The 19,848-nt window shown below is 38.2% G+C and overlaps 1 protein-coding gene across 1 annotated transcript; it reads right to left on the bottom strand.

The window, feature by feature from the left end:
- Positions 1 to 3,866: 3,866 nt before the first annotated feature.
- Positions 3,867 to 13,660, bottom strand: LOC113465745 (protein deadpan-like). The gene is made up of 7 exons (XM_026820517.1): positions 13,573 to 13,660; positions 13,098 to 13,147; positions 12,568 to 12,684; positions 11,121 to 11,499; positions 10,201 to 10,528; positions 6,532 to 6,692; positions 3,867 to 4,921 (listed from the first exon to the last, which is right to left on the bottom strand). The coding sequence occupies exons 1-7, from the start codon at positions 13,658 to 13,660 to the stop codon at positions 4,812 to 4,814; spliced, it is 1,233 nt and encodes a 410-aa protein (XP_026676318.1). The 3' UTR covers positions 3,867 to 4,811.
- Between the last annotated feature and the right edge of the window lie 6,188 nt (positions 13,661 to 19,848).

The following is a 19,848-nucleotide window of genomic DNA, read 5'->3' on the forward strand; positions in this document are numbered from 1 at the left end:
GTAAACATTGGATGTTAGGCTTATTGAGATATTGGAAAAAATCCTACAATGCTGCAGTGAGCACCAAAGTTGTGACATAATAACACAAAGAAACTGCATTTACATTTTTACATAAAGAACGTATACGCATAGTTATTTAAATTTGTTTCTAATTCCAGAATTCTGGATACAAAAACCTACAATATGTAAGTATAAGAACTAATGACCGTTGACCAGGTCATGATCATTACTGACGGGAAACCCCGTGTTAAGAAAAGCGATGAACTAGAACCCTCTAGACATGCTGAAACTGTCTCACCGATGCGATGATGAAACTGTAGCATTGTCAGATCTCATAAAACAGTCAATTGATCTTGGACTGAACGCTTAATTTATGTGGATACAGGTAATTGTCTTCCAATTAGGTACCTACTAGGTAATTGATAGATTGAATACCTGGTGATTGGGGTAATTAGACTGTCTGCTAGTCGGCTGCTTTTAGTCTTGTGTGAAGTGTCGGTGTGTGTGTTTACTTAGGGTGTTTGTTAGGAGAAAAAACAAATAGAAAACCTACCTAGGTTCCAAGGTAACTTTTTGATGTGCTCGAACCTGTTTTCATTTTCAAATTAAATAAATCGAGTGTAAATAATAACTCAAAGGCGGTTAGATTCATATACCTAATCATAATAATCATTATTAATTAGCTACCTAGTTAGTTTCTCTTTTTAAATAGGTAGGTAGGTAAGTAAAAAGCTTAAACGTTAGTACCTATACCTATCCGAACGCGTTTCTTAACCATTGGGTTTACTTTCTTAAAGTATTAGAACATTGTGGAACTACCTACGAAAGCCATTCTTATACCACATCATCAAATCAGACTGAACAGATTCACAACACCTACTTACCTACGTGAGGAAACCCATTACCTACCTATTGGGGCACTGAATTCAACATTAGGTTCCTAATAAAAACTGTTTTCCATGTACCTACCTATTTACCTACCTATACCAATTGTATATTGTTTGTAGTCTGTACTCTGGCTGCGACCTAATAAAACCACTATACTAAGCTAGGTCAAGGGTCTCACTAGTATAGTAAGTATCTATGTATATATTGTATATAGCAAATACTACATAGATTGCTCTCATCTATTGGTTTATTGGCATAATTACGCGCCGCACTTGAGCAAACTACAAACGTTTGTATAATCTGTGCAAATTAGACCCTCCACCGAATTGTGTGTATAAAATTAACCCTCAACTCTCTAACATGGGTTGAATTTTTGATACAGATGGGGATGCCAAAACGGATATTTCCAACCATTTCCCGATTTTGAAAATTTGGACCGATTGCAATACTTTCATTACTAGTATAGCTCGCTATACTATAGTAATAGAAAGTAAAAATTTACCAGCAAGGAAGTACTTGCGTAATGCGTAATACTATCCCAACAACTTCATAAACACATCCATTTAAAACAAGTTGTCAGGATAACATTATGCAAGTAGGTACTTCCATTTTTTCTTTCACTCCACCTCGGAAATTTCCGAAAGGGTTCACAAACGACTGGCAGATCCGAAACTCAGCGTCCGTTCCGTCAGGTTTTTGGCGTTCGACACAGAAATGGCACAAACCACAACCAGCAGCAAGAAAGACGTGTAACCGCGCGCCATGGTGTTTGTAGAATGTCACCATGTCATTCAATTCCTAGCGATATCTCGCTAGAGATAATCGTGGGGTGATTAACACGATGGGTAATTAAGGGTGATAAAGTTAATCTGTGAAGGAAGATGATTGGTTTTTCCGAGAATTTATGATCAGGCTTTCCTGGAGAAAGATCTCGAGTTTGTGAACCCTTTCGGAAATTTCCGAGGTGGAGTGAAAGAAAAAATGGAAGTACCTACTTGCATAATGTTATCCTGACAACTTGTTTTAAATGGATGTGTTTATGAAGTTGTTGGGATAGTATTACGCATTACGCAAGTACTTCCTTGCTGGTAAATTTTTACTTTCTATTACTATAGTATAGCGAGCTATACTAGTAATGAAAGTATTGCAATCGGTCCAAATTTTCAAAATCGGGAAATGGTTGGAAATATCCGTTTTGGCATCCCCATCTGTATCAAAAATTCAACCCATGTTAGAGAGTTGAGGGTTAATTTTATACACACAATTCGGTGGAGGGTCTAATTTGCACAGATTATACAAACGTTTGTAGTTAATGTGCTGGAGTGGTACTGGGAGGTTTAGACGGTTCCGGCTGAGGTGACGAACTCTCTGGCATATCCTGAGCGGATGTCTCTCCCTGGTGATTCTGTCCATAGTTTGAATCAAAATATCGGAACTGGTAAGGGTGCAGACTACTATTAGGTATGTTGAGGGATATGCCCGGATTACTCTGAGGTAACATCATAGCTGGAGATTGAGAGGATGCGTTATCAGCGACTCCGGATCTCAAACTGTCCTGTGTTGCCGAACCTAGAGAAGATGGCGCTCTCGCGTCTCTTGGCAACGTTGCATAGTCATCCCGTTCATAACCTCCAGCAGGACTGAAACTCTCCCCGTTGCTAAGTAACAGGGCCGGATTGGCCTCGAGGCTTTGAGAGATCCGCTTCCCCAGATGTTCGACCAGTCGTTTGCCCACCCTTGTGTCCAGGCTCAAAAAATCTATGAACTACCTATTAGGAAAAAAAATGGCTTTATAATTAAACAAAGAAGACAAAAAAATATAATTATACCTACAATTAAATTACTGAAAGAAACATGGGCAGTATACAAAAGTGGAACCAAAAGAGATGGAATGGCTGTCAGTCGAATGTGGTATCCAATAAGGAGCCAAGAAACGAGTAGAGAGTTTTTCCATAAAGCTTTTGAAAACTTTGAAAGGTAATAAAGATGTAAACTGTCGACAAAGGCAATAAAAATTTACATGCCGAAGTGTAGTTATACGTATGTCTGTACATAAGTAATTAATAGCTTAATACTCTTAATGTAGTCTCATATTTGAATCTTTAATTTGCGAAGTAAACATAAAAAGTGGTTTGTACTTTGTTGAGTTCAAATAGCTTTCCAGAATCCTCTCATCTCTATCAATCTCACCAAGGCCTCCACATGTCTTCACTGTGACAACTAGAACTCCCATCCATGCTCAAAGCCCCTGGAGAAATGACCATCCTATCCTGACGAGTATCCATTTCACCAACAATACTTGAAGAAGTTGCAGGAGATAGTAAAGGCATTGAACCAGCGTTGGATGTCTTTGGAAAATTCCCCAACAGTTTTTCATCATTGAATCCAATAGGTAGGTAAATAATTTTAAAAGTTGGAACTCACCTACCTATTTGAGGGTAAAAATGTGGTCTATAGGTTTTTAGTACCTTAAGTTTTTGTGGCACATTGCATAACTATACAAAATTTTCAGGCGCTCATAAAAACTTTCCAACCAAATGTCTGATAGAGCCACTGCTTAAAATCCAGGAGGTACCTGACAAAATATGTAAAGAACAAAATTGAGGAGTTGTTTTGTCTTCCAGCGAAATCGCAAGGTAGGGTGACTGTACCAGTAGTCGATCTTTTTCACGTTTTTAAGTTTCAATTAGCTCTGGTTCTATTGTTGGACACTGTTATATTTTAATTTTGGTGTCAAATTAAAGCTAAGACGATGTGAGGGAGCTGTACTACTGGAAGGTTTAGACGGTTCCGGCTGAGGTGACGAACTCTCTGGCATATCCTGAGCGGATGTCTCTCCCTGGTGATTCTGTCCATAGTTTGAACTTGATGAGACAGCTTGTTGAAACTTTTGTATTGTATTTGATGAATATGGTTTAGAACAATAAAATAAAAATGCATTTTAAATAATATTCTATGACGAAGATTAAAGTGTGTTTTGGTGGATGTGTCATTTGTACAAAACTTCAGTATTCACTACAGGACAGTACATTTTAAAGTAGGTATAATATTATCTATGCCTACACTCAGGTTGGATAGATTTTTAGTTGAAGAGTAGATTAGCTGGATTAGCACCTAACCAAACCGATCTCAGCCCAAAATAATAGTACCTAGCTACCTATGTATAAGTTGTTGTAACTACTGTTGGGTTTGGCACAAGGCACATCCATTAATAGGTATTTGAGACACCGCACGTTACCAATCATTTTTCTCAAAAATAGACTTTATTAAAAACTTAATAACTATTACCAATTTACCAGGAAACCAATCCATCTCCCAACCGGGATTTGAACCTCGCGCCTCCGAGTTGAGTGCGGTTGAACTTTTAACCGTACGGCCACAGAAGAAAGCTCGACTATATAGCTCGTTAAAGAAATACCTGTATAGCTGTAGGCACTTTGGATTTGCTTTGGTAAATATGTCACATCCACTAATGAAATCTTTCTACTTTCTACCATCATTCACTTTTTTCCATCTGACAGACAGTAAGTAATTTGATGAAATGAAGGGACAGTTTACTAACTGATACAATTCACAAGGTTTAAATTCAATAAAAAAAACCCCTATGTAGGTATTACATACTAAAATAAATTACCAACATTTGCATCAAAAGCACAGATCGGTGCAGACAGTTTTGAATAATAGGTACCTAGTTGTGATTTGTTCAAAAAATTGGAGGTAGGTAACTATTAGTAACAAAAAAATTGTAGGCAGAACTTTGCAATTAATCAAACCATGTTTTTCAAATGTTGTCTGTTTCCATCATTTCCAGTTTACACTGTAGGTATACATTTACAGTGTAATACAGTACATTTGTGCAGACCATTTCCAGTACTTTCAGTCTAAAGTGGTGTAAACGATCTCCAGGTTATCAGCTGACTGCTCTAGGGTCCTGTGCAGCAGCAGTCCATCATGAAGTTATAGTCAGTGCAGAGAGGTTCAGATGATAGAGGACATCTCAGGTCAGGACGGCAAGTTACGAACGGGACGTTATCTGAAAGGTTCAAGTTAGGTACAAATTAAATCAAAAACAAATCGTGAATCCTATTTGTGGTAAAGCAGAGCTTCTTTATAACTTTAGTGGATATCACAGCCTCCTTTGCAATCAATTTTTATTAATACCGTTGGAACAGAAAAAGACAAAAAAAAAAAAAAAAAAAAAAAAAAAAAATTTTTTTATAGAACTTTTTTTTAAATTTTGTTTTTTTAGGAAAAGACAAAAAAGAAAATGAAGAATATTTTTAATCGACATTTAACATTTGGTTTTTTCTTCAGAGATATGTACTTTGCCCGATTTTGATGAATTTTAGTAAAAATGGTCAGCGAACTAAAGTATACTTGCTTATATTGTGGAAATTTGTTCGTTAAACTGTGACACATTATTTCTCAACTGGGTCAACACAAGAACATCAGAGAGGAACCTCCCAAGAGATTTCCAATTAAAACTGCAAACTATCCTGTGTATGGTTTGAGTGCAAACTATTTTGTGTATGGTTTGAGTGCAAAGTATTTTGTGTATGGTTTGAGTGTGCAAACAGTTTTGTATGTATATGGTTTGAATCAAACCCAGGACTTTCTGCATAACCAAGCGCCTTACTTCAACACCCAACACCTAACACCTACACCTGTCTTTCTACCCTCGTATGTTCTTATTTCGCCTAATAGTTTAGATCTTGTGTATGCAATGTGCTATAAAAAATATCGATATTTTCTTGATGTGCATATTGTATAAGCAGTTAATCATCACGATAAAAAAGCAGGCGTTAGTTTGTGTAAAAGAGCTTGTTGCCGAAAGGAGGGTGAAACCCCCGTCACTGAAAACCTATGGTACTTACAGTGACGTTACACCTCTATGTACATATCATCAATTAAAGAAAATCGTGCATTATTTTCAAAGGGATTATTCAATAAGTTCGAAAAACCTGTACCAACTATTTTCAATTTGCAGGCATTATTTAAATAATATTCATGCACATTCGACCAAGGTATGATTTACAGAATTACAATCGCAGGCAATATTCATGCACATTCAACAAAGGCAGTATTTTCGAAAGCATTTTTTTACAGCTCTCTATCCTAAAAAACCGCTCGCAAAAACCAGTTCCTCAGGCGGTACTCATGTAACCTATTGCGCATGCGCACTAACCGTCCGGGTGGGCACAGCCACAGCAGTACCCGTGAATAATTGACGAGTCATCTTGGCACGACCAGGCTGTAACTCTTTGAACTTTTTCATTAGAGCGGCAATTAAAAATTGAATTTTCGACCTTTTAAAGTTACTTTTTCGGAGTTTTGTTCTGTTAGACTATGCCTATTGTCATTATAACCTATAAGTTATTTTATCTACCTACTAATTAGCCGCCTGAGGTATCACATTCCTAATACCTACCTAGGTAGGTATTGAACGACTAGACCTGGGTCCTGTTTATTGACCCCATATTTTTTGGATGATGGGAAAATAAAGAAATGACACCTCGTGAGGGGCAGTAGAACTTTTTGTGGGGGCCCCGCGTAACGCGATTTCCGAACAGGTTAAAAAGACCTGGAAAAGTTAACGGGGAGTGTTAGGTCTCTCAAAAGATTTCTGTCGGGAGGTTAACTTACCTGTTGGGCGGGCACAACCACAGCAGTAGCCATGGATGACGGCCGAGTCCTGCTGACAGCGCCATGGGGGGCAGCCGTTGGGGGGACAGCTGCCGTCAGATATCATGCATTGCACTAGTTGTCGATCATTTGTGATTTCATTTTTCATATAGTTTATTGGGCTGTTGCAAGGAAAAGTTATAGTTTAGAATTAAATTTAATCAGAATTTATCTTATTTTCATTGTTGTAACTACATCTAAGTAACTATATAGGCATTATAATTAAGTGCTCCGAGATAATCCTACACATCCTGTTCTGTTAGTTAGACTATGCCTATTGTCATTATAACCTAGGTTATTTTATCTACCTACTAATTAGCCGCCTGAGGTATCACATTCCTAATACCTACCTACCTAGCCTACCTAGGTAGGTATTGAACGACTAGACCTGGGTCCTGTTTATTGACCCCATATTTTTTGGATGATGGGAAAATAAAGAAATGACACAAGCCCTTTTGGAAAATTCCCCAACAGTTTTTCATCTTTGAATCCAATAGGTAGGTAAATAGGTAATTTTAAAAAGTTGGTAGGTACTCACCTACCTACCTATCTGAGGGTAAAAATGTGATAGGTTCGTAGTACCTTAAGTTTTTGTGGCACATTGCATAACTATACTAAATTTTCAGGCGCTCATAAAAAACTTTCCAAACAAATGTCTGATAGAGCCACTGCTTAAAATCTAGGTAGGTACTTACCTACCTGACAAAATATTATGTAAAGGACAAAATTGAGGAGTTGTTTTGACTTCCAGCGAAATCGCAAGGTACCTACTCGGAAATTAGCTTTCATGGAAGTGTAACTACAGCCGAAAAAAAAATGTATTGGCGCCTGATAAATATGTGAGTATACAATGTGCAATACATAATTGATCACGTTAGGTCGTGTGATTGCCCTTTAGAAAGTCTCTGGTTCGATTCTCAGTCACAAAAAAACGAACACTTTGTGTTTCGATTGTAAAATTTAACTTTTGGTGTTCTTATTTTGACCCCAACGCTTACATAATTTGACAACATTAAACAGACGAGAATCATCCATAAGGCAAGGGATTATGGATGGTTCTTTTTTGTTTAATGCTCTTCAATGGGGAAGCACTTAGTCTCTTGTCGGATCTTGTTAATTGATGATTTATTCTTCATAATAGGTAATTATTTTCTTTGCCACCTTGAATTACCTACCTTGATCTGGTTGGGGGACTTTAAATAGGGAGGATACCAGCCAAAAATTTCTCTTGCTAAAGAAATAGGGAAGGTTGAATGTGAAGGGCATCCACTTGTAAAAATTTTGTTGCCAAACCAAACGTCAACCGAAATTGCTCGAAGCAATCACCCTATAGTTAGGGCTAATTGAGAGACTGACGAAAAACGCCGACCTAGTCTGAACACGGGAAAAGGCAAAAAAGAAGACCTGCCTTTCATCGTTATATTTTCGTCACTCCGTGATCTCGAAATGTTTAAGCCTAGGACTACTTTAAAACATTTCTAGCCTTTTCAGTATTTTCTTTCATTGGTTCAAACTAAACTTGTCGGTCAAACCATCAAGGTTAACATTATGTACCTATATACAAGTACCTAAGTAGGTAGGTACCTACACCCAGGAGTATGAGTATTACAATAATATACCTCAGGAGGTCAATGGTAGACCTTTGATCACAGGTGTCTAGGTCTACCCTCTAAAAAGGTTTTAGGAAGCAAAGGTTCTCACGAATCCCAGGATAAAAATATCCCAGATCCCACGCGAAACCTTTTTCTCTGAAAAGGGTTTGTCACCTTGCGTATTAGGTATATACCTGACCTAAGAGGAAAAGGTTAGGTAATAATTACATAGAGGTTTTGGAAAAAGGGTCAAGCAATCTACATAATACATAATTATCTAGACACCCTTTTACATTTTACCAAAAATTTAGTACCTTGTATCATTACATTCATATTACCTTTGGTCAAACTGACAACCACCTACATAATATGTACCTATATCTACATCTTACCTAAATATCTATTGATTCCACGAGATACGTTTTAGGTGCATATTATGGTATTTTAATAAACATTAAACACTGCACATTCCGCCATTTCTTAGATTTTGCCTACATTTCAAGGATCCAAGGGGTTCATTTACCTACAGCACAAGTAGAAGAAAAAATCTACAGGTGAACTTCCAGAGTTCTACAGGAAAACTCCTAAAGTTTTTAGTGTCAGGGTGTTTTACCCTTCATTCGGTGACAACATTATGATACCTGCCTCCTCGCATTAACCTCACCCAGTCTGAGTATGGCCAGTAAAAGCCAGCAGCACGCGGTTGCCCACATAGTCACCCATCCGGACACCAACCACATGTAACGTTGCTTAAATTTAATGATCCATTGAAAACTCATACTTTCAATGTGATATGTTAGTGGAGATGTCAAATTCTCCAACATGATATTATTTGATGTGTCAACACATAATGAAAATGGTGGAGATGTCAATTTTCTCATACAAACCTATGAACAATTAGAGTGGTAGAGACGCCAAGTTCCTTAATATTCCTAGTTACTAGTTAGGTTTATTGTGAATTTTTTCGCAAGTCCGTGTTTGCTTTCTTAGATTTCGCTGTACCTACTTTCCTATTAGGTATTGGGTAGGTCCATTTCCCTGTATGTAGGTACAAGTAGAAAAAGTAAATCAGACTTCTACAGGATAACTTCTAAAGTTTTTAGTGTCGGGGGGTTTTACCCACCATTCAGAAACAAGCTACTGCTACCCATCCTATTATAACCTAACCCAGCCTGAGTATGGCCAGGAAAAGCCAGCAGCCCGCGGTTGCCCAATTAGTCACACAACCAAATACCAACCACACGTAACGTTGCTTAAATTTAATGATCTATTGAAAACTCATACTTTCAATGTGATATGTTAGTGGAGATGTCAAATTCTCCAACATGATATTATTTGATGTGTCAACACATAATGAAAATGGTGGAGATGTCAATTTTCTCATACAAACCTATGAACAATTAGAGTGGTAGAGACGCCAAGTTCCTTAATATTCCTAGTTACTAGTTAGGTTTATTGTGAATTTTTTCGCAAGTCCGTGTTTGCTTAGGTAGAATGTAATAACCAACTTCTGTCTTTGAAAATTCCATTAAATTATAATAATTCAGATACTCGTAAGTCTGCTTAAATACCGCAGCAAACAAGCAAACAACAAGTATCAAAAAATCTATGAACTATTAGGAAAAATGGCTTTATAATTAAACAAAGAAGACAAAAAAATATATGTACCTACAATTAAATAATTACTGAAAGAAACATGGGCAGTATACAAAAGTGGAACCAAAAGAGATGGAGTGGCTGTCAGTCGAATGTGGTATCCAATAAAGGAGTAGAGAGAGAAGAGGAGAGTTTTTCCATAAAGCTTTTGAAAACTTTGAAAGGTAACAAGGATGTAAATTGTCGACAAAGGCAATAGAAATTTACATGCCGAAGAGTAGTTATACATAATATATGTCTGTACATAAGTACTTAATAGCTTAATACTCTTAATATAGTCTCATATTTGAATCTTTAATTTGCGAAGTCAACATAAAAAGTGGTTTGTACTTTGTTGAGTTCAAATTGCTTTCCAGAATCCTCTCATCTCTTACAATCTCACCAAGGCCTCCACATGTCTTCACTGTGACAACTAGAACTCCCATCCATGCTCAAAGCCCCTGGAGAAATGGCCATCCTATCCTGACGAGTATCCATTTCACCAACAATACTTGAAGAAGTTGCAGGAGATAGTAAAGGCATTGAACCAGCGTTGGATGTACCAGACATGGATACTCCAGGAGATCTTGACATTGATGTCTCAGGAGACAACGAACTTGGGAAAGACATTGGCACGCCAAACCCTGCTCTTTCAGGAGGTATGGATAACATCAGAGGTCTCGTTGGCTGAGGACACATCAACTTTGGGTAAGGACGAGAGCCTTGACCTCCTGAAGGATGTGAGGGTTGAAGGGATTTTGTTCTTTTTGTTCGTCTTTTTTTACGTAAGTAGGTCTCCTCGGATACAGGTAAGAAGCGATCTTGCATGTGGGTAACAGGTTGGATAACGCAACACGGAAAGGTTTGGTAAATAGGCACTTTCATTCATTCCTATTTTCAAGGGTTGTGGGGATTTTTGATTTTCTAACCTACATAAGAGCAAGGCCACAAGAGGTAGAAATAGTGAACCAAAAGTTTTGGTAACCTGTAATAAAATACTAATAAGATATGTCCACACCACACATAGGTAGTCGACCGGCTTTCGATCGATGTCGACCGACACCGTTAAATGGTTTGGACTGTCTGCATTGTTTGGACGTTGATATACCGTTTTGTTGAGACCAACTATTGCTTGTGTTAAATATCGCCGCTAACCACTGTTTTGTTTTCAGGCTAAAGACTCCCCGGTAAACTCTTATAAATTTTTCCCAAATATTATTATTACCTATTGATTGAAAAAATACTTCTACTTTAAATTACCTTCAAAATAATAGGATAGGGGGCAAAAGATCCAGTTAAAATCTGGTCTAAAGAAATCAAAACCCTCATCACAGGTATAAGGGTGCAGACTACTATTTGGTAAGTTGAGGGACATGCCCGGATTACTCTGAGGTAGCATCATAGCTGAAGATTGAGAGGATGCGTTATCAGCGACTCCGGATCTCAAACTGTCCTGTGTTGCCGAACCTAGAGAAGATGGCACTCTCGCGTCTCTTGGCAATGTTGCATAGTCATCCCGTTCATAACCTCCGGCAGGACTGAAACTCTCCCCGTTGCTGAGTAACAGGGCCGGATTGGCCTCGAGGCTTTGAGAGATCCGCTTCCCCAGATGTTCGACCAGTCGTTTGCCCACCCTTGTGTCCAGGCCTGGTAGAGACAGAAGGAAGCCGCACGCTTCACTCGCGCATTGTGTGAACCCGGCCTGTGAACAATGGAAAAGAAGAATGCGAATCAGTTTGAATGTTTTACTGACGGCGCGGATAGGTACCTTCTGTGTGACATTTACAATCCTTGTGGCATTCAGACGATCTACTGAAAGTTTCGTCTAAAGCAAGAACTTTCATTATACCTAAACCTATGTACATTGTACATACGAGTAATTCTACCTGTACAATGTACATAGCTTATTTTATCCTCATTTTATTGAATTGTTTCCCCTTTACGTACCTATTCGTCTCTTCAACCAATCCTTAGGTGCTCCTACAGTGCACAACAATAGCACCACTTGATCCCTCAGACTAATTCCAGTTTCCTAATCCCTCCAAGTATGTTATCCATGAAGTTATACAGTTCCCTAATCCCTTCTAACTTATTCAGGAAGTTAAACTTACGGTAGATATCTAGGTAAGTAGGTATACTCACTTGAAACCTCTGCACTTCTTCCGTAGGATTATGAGGTTTTGTAATCCGGTGTAGATGACGGACTGTCAGTTCTAGAATGTCGGCCTTTTCCAATTTGTTGATGTTTTCTCCTTCGGCCTGAAAATGACAGGAAAATAGTTTCTTCAGTATTGGATATACAAATAACTTGTGGCTTTAATTTTGCAGGTAGTGTTGGGGATCTCTTGGTGGTATTTGAGGTACAGTGAAAAGGCCTACAATAGTGCTACAGATTGCTACAGTACGAGTAATACGAGCTTGTACCTAACTAAGAGGTGCAACTTAACTTGTATTATTTAATGCTCACAACTTTTTACAATTTATCTTTTGTAAAATAAAATAAAAAATAATAATAAAAAAAAGCACAAACCCTAGACTTCAAAAGTCAATTTACAAATTGATACCTATCTATTATTTTTATTATCTCATCCAAAGTTTTAGTTAGGGGGTCACCCTGTATATGATTAGTCATTCTCCAAGTATGTTATCCATGAAGTTATACAGTTCCCTAATCCCTCCAAGTATGTTATCCATAAAGTTATACAGTTCCCTAATTCCTCCTAACTTATTCAGGAAGTTAAACTTACGGTAGATATGTAGGTATACTCACTTGAAATCTCTGCACTTCTTCCGTAGGATCATGAGGTTTTGTAATCCGATGTAAGTGACGTACTGTCAGTTCTAGAATGTCGGCCTTTTCCAATTTGTTGATGTTTTCTCCTTCGGCCTGAAAATGACAGGAAAATAGTTTCTTCAGTATTGGATATACAAATAACTTATGGCTTTAATTTTGCAGGTAGTGGTGGGGATCTCTTGGTGGTATTTGAGGTACAGTGAAAAGGTCTACAATAGTGCTACAGATTGCTACAGTAATACGAGCTTGTACCTAACTAAAAGGTGCAACTTAAATTGTATTATTTAATGCTCACAACTTTTTACAATTTATCTTTTGTAAAATAAAATAAAAAAAGCACAAACCCTAGACTTCAAATGTCAATTTACAAATTGATACCTATCTATTATTTTTATTATCTCATCCAAAGTTTTAGTTAGGGGGTCACCCTGTATATGATTAGTCATCGGATCTGGGCAGTTCAGAGTACACGGAACCTCATCTAATTAGAAGAAAGATATTTAAACTGTAATGATCTTGGTCATCTCTTCATCTGCAGGGTGGTGTAGCGAGAACTCTCCGAATAAGAAATTTAATCCAGATCATAGTAAAGACAGCCCCTTGTGAAACTGACTGATTCACTCACTCATTTCTAGATGGGCTAGTTCAATCTAATTATGTATTTCTGGTGTAATTTAACAATTTATTGGAATCTGCACTGTAGGTCATAAGAACCTTTTTATTTAAAGTACCAGTGTAGGACTGACAGTCCCATTTTGGGTTTGTTTTTGTATATTTTTAAAACAAAAGTTTTTTTTTTAACTTCCCTTATTTACCCATCCCGAGATACCTCATTTTATTTTACAAATTTACATCTAATGCCTTCATATGTCTATTCAGGAACCGAATAGTTTGAAAATTTCCATCCCAGCATCTCCGGATTATAAATCAATGCTCTTAGCCACTCGGCCCCAGAGGTGTTTCCTGTGCCTCTTATCTTACCGACACCCTGTATGTTTTGAGCATCACAGAACACCGAAGTTCCCATGGCCTTGCAGCTAGAGGACTCTGTCGGTATCTTGGCTGGCATTCTTCTTCATGGAAATTAATTCGTTTTTATTGTCCTGGTTACTAATCTGATTTAACTCTGGCTTATTGTCCTTTTCTTTATTTTATTGTGGCTGTATCTTCGTCCTGCGATACGTTAGGATCCTATAATGTAGGAATCAGAGGACTCTGTGAGGTTTTGAATTGGTAGGATTGTGAGATTTAACCGTTATCTAACGGCGCGCGGAGGGCGATAGCACGGTGAATGCACCAGTTTCAGATGGATCACTGAAGTTAGGCAACGTTTCGCGTGTTTGTTATCTAGATATAGGTGACTATCTTTGAGATTGTGTACTGCTGGCGTTTCCCGGCCAAACTTGGGGCTGAGTGAGGTTAATGTGAGGAGGCGAGTAGCTTGTTGCGAAATGGAGGGTAAAATCCGTTCTCTAAAGACCATTAGCAGTTTTATACAGGACACCTCTATCGAACAGTCTGATTGTTTACTGATAAATCAAAACCCCGGCTATTCTTCCTCCCGTTTATTTATTATTATTATTATTATTATTATTATTATTATTTAAGAGGTTAGACAGAGGGAACTGTAACTACTATGGTCTTATCGTCCCGAAATCGAAGAGAGAAGGAAGACAGGATAGGAGAAAGCCAGCCGTTCCGAGAACGAACATAGTCTTATCGTCCCGAAATCGAAGAGAGAAGGAAGACAGGATAGGAGGAAAGCCAGCCGTTCCGAGAACGAACATTATCCCCGCCCCGGGCGGGAATCGAACCCGCGGCCTAGCGCTTACAAGGCAGACGCACTACCAACTAAGCTAACTAGGCTGGCAAAGAGAGAAGGAAGACAGGATAGGAGAAAGCCAGCCGTTCCGAGAACAAACATTATCCCATCAGGATAAAATCCGCCCCGGGAATCGAGCCCAGTGGCCTAGCGCTTACAAGGCAGACGCACTACCAACTAAGCTAGCTAGGCTGGCTGAACCTTAACTTAATTTATGCCGACAACCTAGCGCTTACAAGGCAGACGCACTACCAACTAAGCTAACTAGGCTGGCTCCGTTTATTCTTTTAATTCAATTTTTGTACTAGTATGAACATCTTATTGTGCATTTGCCATGCCTTCAAGATTCGGTGTAAGTTCTTCCAAAATTACCATGAACATTTTAGCCTTTCATTTCGTTACTGTCACATCTGATGATCATCTTCTGGTCCGTATTCTATTTTTATTTTGGGATTTGGTCAGCCACACACTTGGGAATTATTCACTTCAGTAAGCATTTGAGAAGCTCTTCAGTGTAACTGGTGAACTTTTTCACCTAAATAAGCATCGAACCTGGAACCTTGTGAGATTTCTGAGCTATTGAGTCAACTTGGTCCGTGAGAACGGAACACGGGCTAAGTTTCTTGGCTTATGATTTCGAAGAACTTTTAGAGTCACGAGAGCCGAATGACATTCTTCGGATTTTTGTTTTTTAGTATTTTTGATAAGAATCGCAGTAAATTGAAGTACCTACCTACGTATATATGTTTTATGAGTAATATTCATGTATAAATTTCTCAAATATTGAGGTATATGTAGATGTAGAAAATAACTAGTCCCATTGGTAAACCCTACTTGAGGAACCAAAAAATAATCCGTGCATAGGTAAAACCTACCTAAGAAACCTATCAAAAAATAATAATAATACTAATCCTCGCTGATATGAACAGTTGACCTAAGAAGTTATAATATAACCAATGTAGGAATAGTTCGAATTCCAACAATAACGGCAAAAAAAAGGTACCTGGGTGTGTATATGAAATTATGATTCATCCAGATGAATATGGCAGCAAGGAGTCATCGACCCAAAATGAAAGAACCAATCAGAATGCGAGAACTCCTTGCAATGACATGACCAGAGGTATGTTTACATTAGCTACCTCATTTTCAGGTGATGGAGATTATCAAAATGCTTCGGTTTAAAACACTGCTCATTTGGTTCCTGCTGACAGTCCTGACTTATTTGGTAACTCAGCTGTGGAAGCATAGGCATTACTATTTAATGGCATTTAAAATTCCGAGCCCAAAAGCTTGGCCTTTGTTTGGACACACGCTTTCCTTTATTGGTCCACTGGAAAAAACATCCAAAGTTATGATAAAGATGTATGAAGCTAAAAGGTGAGTAAAGAAAAAAAAAACATTTTTCTTCTTGTTTTTCTTCTTCTATGTAGGTACGAGTATGTATTCTTTTTCATTCGTTTTGTTGTTCTTCATTCGAGAGAGAACAAGCTGGGCCCGTCCCTCCGGGAATTTTTCACCCCTCAGTTTATTCGATCGTGATTAACTACGGGCTAAATATTCCCGGAAGGACGGGCCCAGCTTGTTACAACATATTCTTCCGACACTTTTTGATCATTCTACCTACCTATGCTTTTTTGTCTTCTTTTTTTTATTAATTTTTTATACGGTTTGGATTATTATTATTCGCAAAGTTTAGAACCATCAAGAGTATATAAATTCTAGTTTCAAGGTCCTGTATTTTTTTCCTCGTACACGAATGACAATTTTATTACTGGATGTAAATAAAGTGCATCTTTAAATACCCATGGTTCCATTATTTAATACCATCAAACCATTAGGTACCCAATGATGATCACAGTGGTATACGTCTCTAATTACCTACAATCAGTCCTACATACCTATTGGGTAGGTACCTACATATTTAAACTAACTAAAGAGTTTAAATTCCATACGGGGCGAAACATACCTGTTGGAAGAAAGGAATTTAAAAGATATAGAGGTAGCTGGTACCTACCCGAAGGTACGAGTAATCATACAGAAATCTTACAAATGTTCAAACCATAATTAACTTCCCACTTTGTTTATTTTTCCCCTAGGCGAGAGACCCCGAACTTTCTCAGTAAACTCTGGATAGGTCCGGTATGGGTAGTTCTTCTGGATGATGTTGACAGCATAACCAAAGTGTTTTGGAGAACAATACAAAAGCCATGGTTTTATCACATTATGAGCAAAACGCCAGGGGACGAACTATTGCAACAGACAAACCTAACCAAGTGGTCGAAACATCGAAAAATTATTGGAACCTCATTCCGGTTTTTTGTTTTGAAATTATACACGCAGATATTCTTCGAGGAGGCAACCATTCTGGCGAAAAAGATGAAAGATTTGGCAACATCCAAGCAAGCTTTTGAGGCGGAGAATTTGGTTGGTTTGGCAACTCTGAACGCATTATTGCGAAGTTCATTTGGAGTGGACTTTGAGATTCAACAGAATTACCTGTCTGAGCACCCTTATCTGGAGGCTGTGGACACATCATTCCAAGTATGTACGCTGCTGGTTTTATGCAATCATATCGCAGATAAAAGTAAAATGGCACAGTAGCTACCTAATAACAATGAAATCCAAACACAAAGTATTAGGTGAAACCTAATAGGTTTCTAGGTAATAGTTGTTCCAGATTGTATTCACTCACTACTAGTGAGTGAGTGAGTACAATCTGGAAGTGGCGTAGACCACGCTACACCACTACTCACTAGCCTCATTAGAACAACTAAAGTGATTGAATTCAAATAAAAGGGTTGGTTTCCGTGATCCATAGTTGGCCGAATGTGAGGGTAATATAAAAACACTAGCTGAATTCCGTCGCTTCGCTCCGGAATCCCGCTAGTTCATCCCGAGGCATGGCCAAACTTGTGGAAAAGGCATGCTACCTACCTTGATCTGGTTGGGGGACTTTAAACAGGGAGGATACCAGCCAAAAATTTCTCTTGCTAAAGAAATAGGGAAGGTTGAGTGTGAAGCTGTGAAGGGCATCCACTTGTAAAAATTTTGCAGCCAAAGCAAATGTCAACCCAAATTCCTCGAAGCAATCACCCTATAGTTAGGGCTGATTGAGAGACTGACGAAAAACGCCGACCTAGTCTGAACACGGGAAAAGGCAAAGAAGAAGACCTGCCTTTCACCGTTATATTTTCGTCACTCCGTGATCTCGAAATGTTTAAGCCTAGGACTACTTTAAAACGTTTCTAGCCTTTTCAGTATTTTCTTTCATTGGTTCGAACTGAACTTGTCGGTCAAACCATCAAGGTTAACATTATGTACCTATATACAAGTACCTAAGTAGGTGGGTACCTACACCCAGGAGCATGAGTATTACAATAATATACCTCAGGAGGTCAATGGTAGACCCTTTGATCACAGGTGTCTAGGTCTACCCTCTAAAAAGGTTTTAGGAAGTTGCAAAGGTTCTCACGAATCCGAGGATAAAAATATCCCAGATCCCACGCGAAACCTTTTTTCTCTGAAAAGGGTTTGTCACCTTGCGTATTAGGTATATACCTGACCTAAGAGGAAAAGGTTATTATCTATTAATTACATAGAGGTTATGGAAAAAGGGTCAAGCAATCTACATAATATCTCTATACCATTTTACATTTTCACAAAGATTTAATGCCTTGTAAGTTGTATCATTATACTCATTACCTTTGGTCAAACTGACAGGTATCTACATAGGTATACAGTATACATACAAGGTATGAATTATAAGAGATTCATTTTAGGTAGGTAGGTACATTTATTTACTATAGCTGAATTCCGTCGCTTCGCTCCGGAATCCCGCTAGTTCATCCCGAGGCATGGCCAAACTTGTGGAAAAGGCATGGCCGAACTTGTAGTTATCAAACTAAAAACATAAACGAAACTCAAATATTAGGCGAGCGAGGAAAAGTTTTCTATCCCGCAGTCTCTGCACTCTGTGTATTTCTTATGGAGATTTCAGCGATCAAAAATTGATCATATCTCAGGATCGGTGTAGATTTTCGCAAAATCCTTTCTTATTGCACACCTAGACCATAAAAAGAATATTCCTACCAAATTTCAGCTTTCTAGGTGGTGTGGTTCTCGAGATAGAGCGATCAGTGTGTGAAATGTGAAATGTGAACTGTGAATGAGTGAATGGATCTTGTTCTTATAATATAAGACTAGCTGAATTCCGTCGCTTCGCTCCGGAAGCCCGCTAGTTCATCCCGAGGCATGGCCAAACTTCTGGAAAAGGCATGGCCGAACTTGTATTTATCAAACTAAAAACATAAACGAAACTCAAAAAGTTGGTCGAGAGCGGAACATTTCTCTCCCGCAGTCTCTGCACTCTGTGTATTTCTTATGGAGATTTCAGCGATCAAAAATTGATCATATCTCAGGATCGGTTTAGATTTTGGCAAAATCCTTTCTTATTGCACACCTGGACCATAAAAGGAATATTCCTACCAAATTTCAACTTTCTAGGTGTTGTGGTTCTAGAGATAGAGCGATCAGTGTGTGAAATGTGAAATGTGAATGAGTGAATGGATCTCGTTCTTATAATATAAGATATCTTATATTATAAGAACGAGATCCATTCACAGTTCACAGTTCACATTTCACATTTCATAGTTCACACACTGATCGCTCTATCTCAAGAACCACAACACCTAGAAAGCTGAAATTTGGTAGGAATATTCCTTTTATGGTCTAGGTGTGCAATAAGAAAGGATTTTGCGAAAATCTAAACCGATCCTGAGATATGATCAATTTCTGATCGCTAAAATCACCATAAGAAATACACAGAGTGCAGAGACTGAGGGAGAGAAAACTTTTCCTCGCTCGCCTAATATTGAGTTTCGTTTATGTTTTTAGTTTGATAAAAATACAAGTTCGGCCATGCCTTTTCCACAAGCTTGGCCATGCCTCGGGATGAACTAGCGGGATTCCGGAGCGAAGCGACGGAATTCAGCTAGTAAATCTTATATTATAAGAACGAGAACTCATTCACAGTGTTGACAGTTTGATTGTTTTAAAAATAATCAGATATATCACTCACTCAATTACTCTCATTAGGACCATGTACATTGTTATAAGTAAAATCAGATTTATGATAAATAAACTGTTGACTACATATATAACCACAATATAGTAATCTATTTAACATAAAGCTAAATTATTTAGAGAGAACCCATTTAACATTGAGCCGAGTGAAGGAGCACTAGCTTGTAACAGCTCGGTTCGTATTCACAGATAACGGCCCGAACTTTATAAAATAGACAAGGTAAATTATAACAGACAAAGGCTGGCATTTCTCCTATCACTAGTCCTGACTATCTTCGATTTAATCCGGGATGATAGGAACAATTAGTTGATTAAGTATATCTATAATACCTCTTTAAAAGCTCATTAATCTT

The sequence above is a fragment of the Diaphorina citri genome, unplaced genomic scaffold (assembly GCF_000475195.1).
Source record: "Diaphorina citri unplaced genomic scaffold, Diaci psyllid genome assembly version 1.1 scaffold9, whole genome shotgun sequence".
Taxonomy (NCBI): Eukaryota; Metazoa; Arthropoda; class Insecta; order Hemiptera; family Psyllidae; genus Diaphorina; species Diaphorina citri.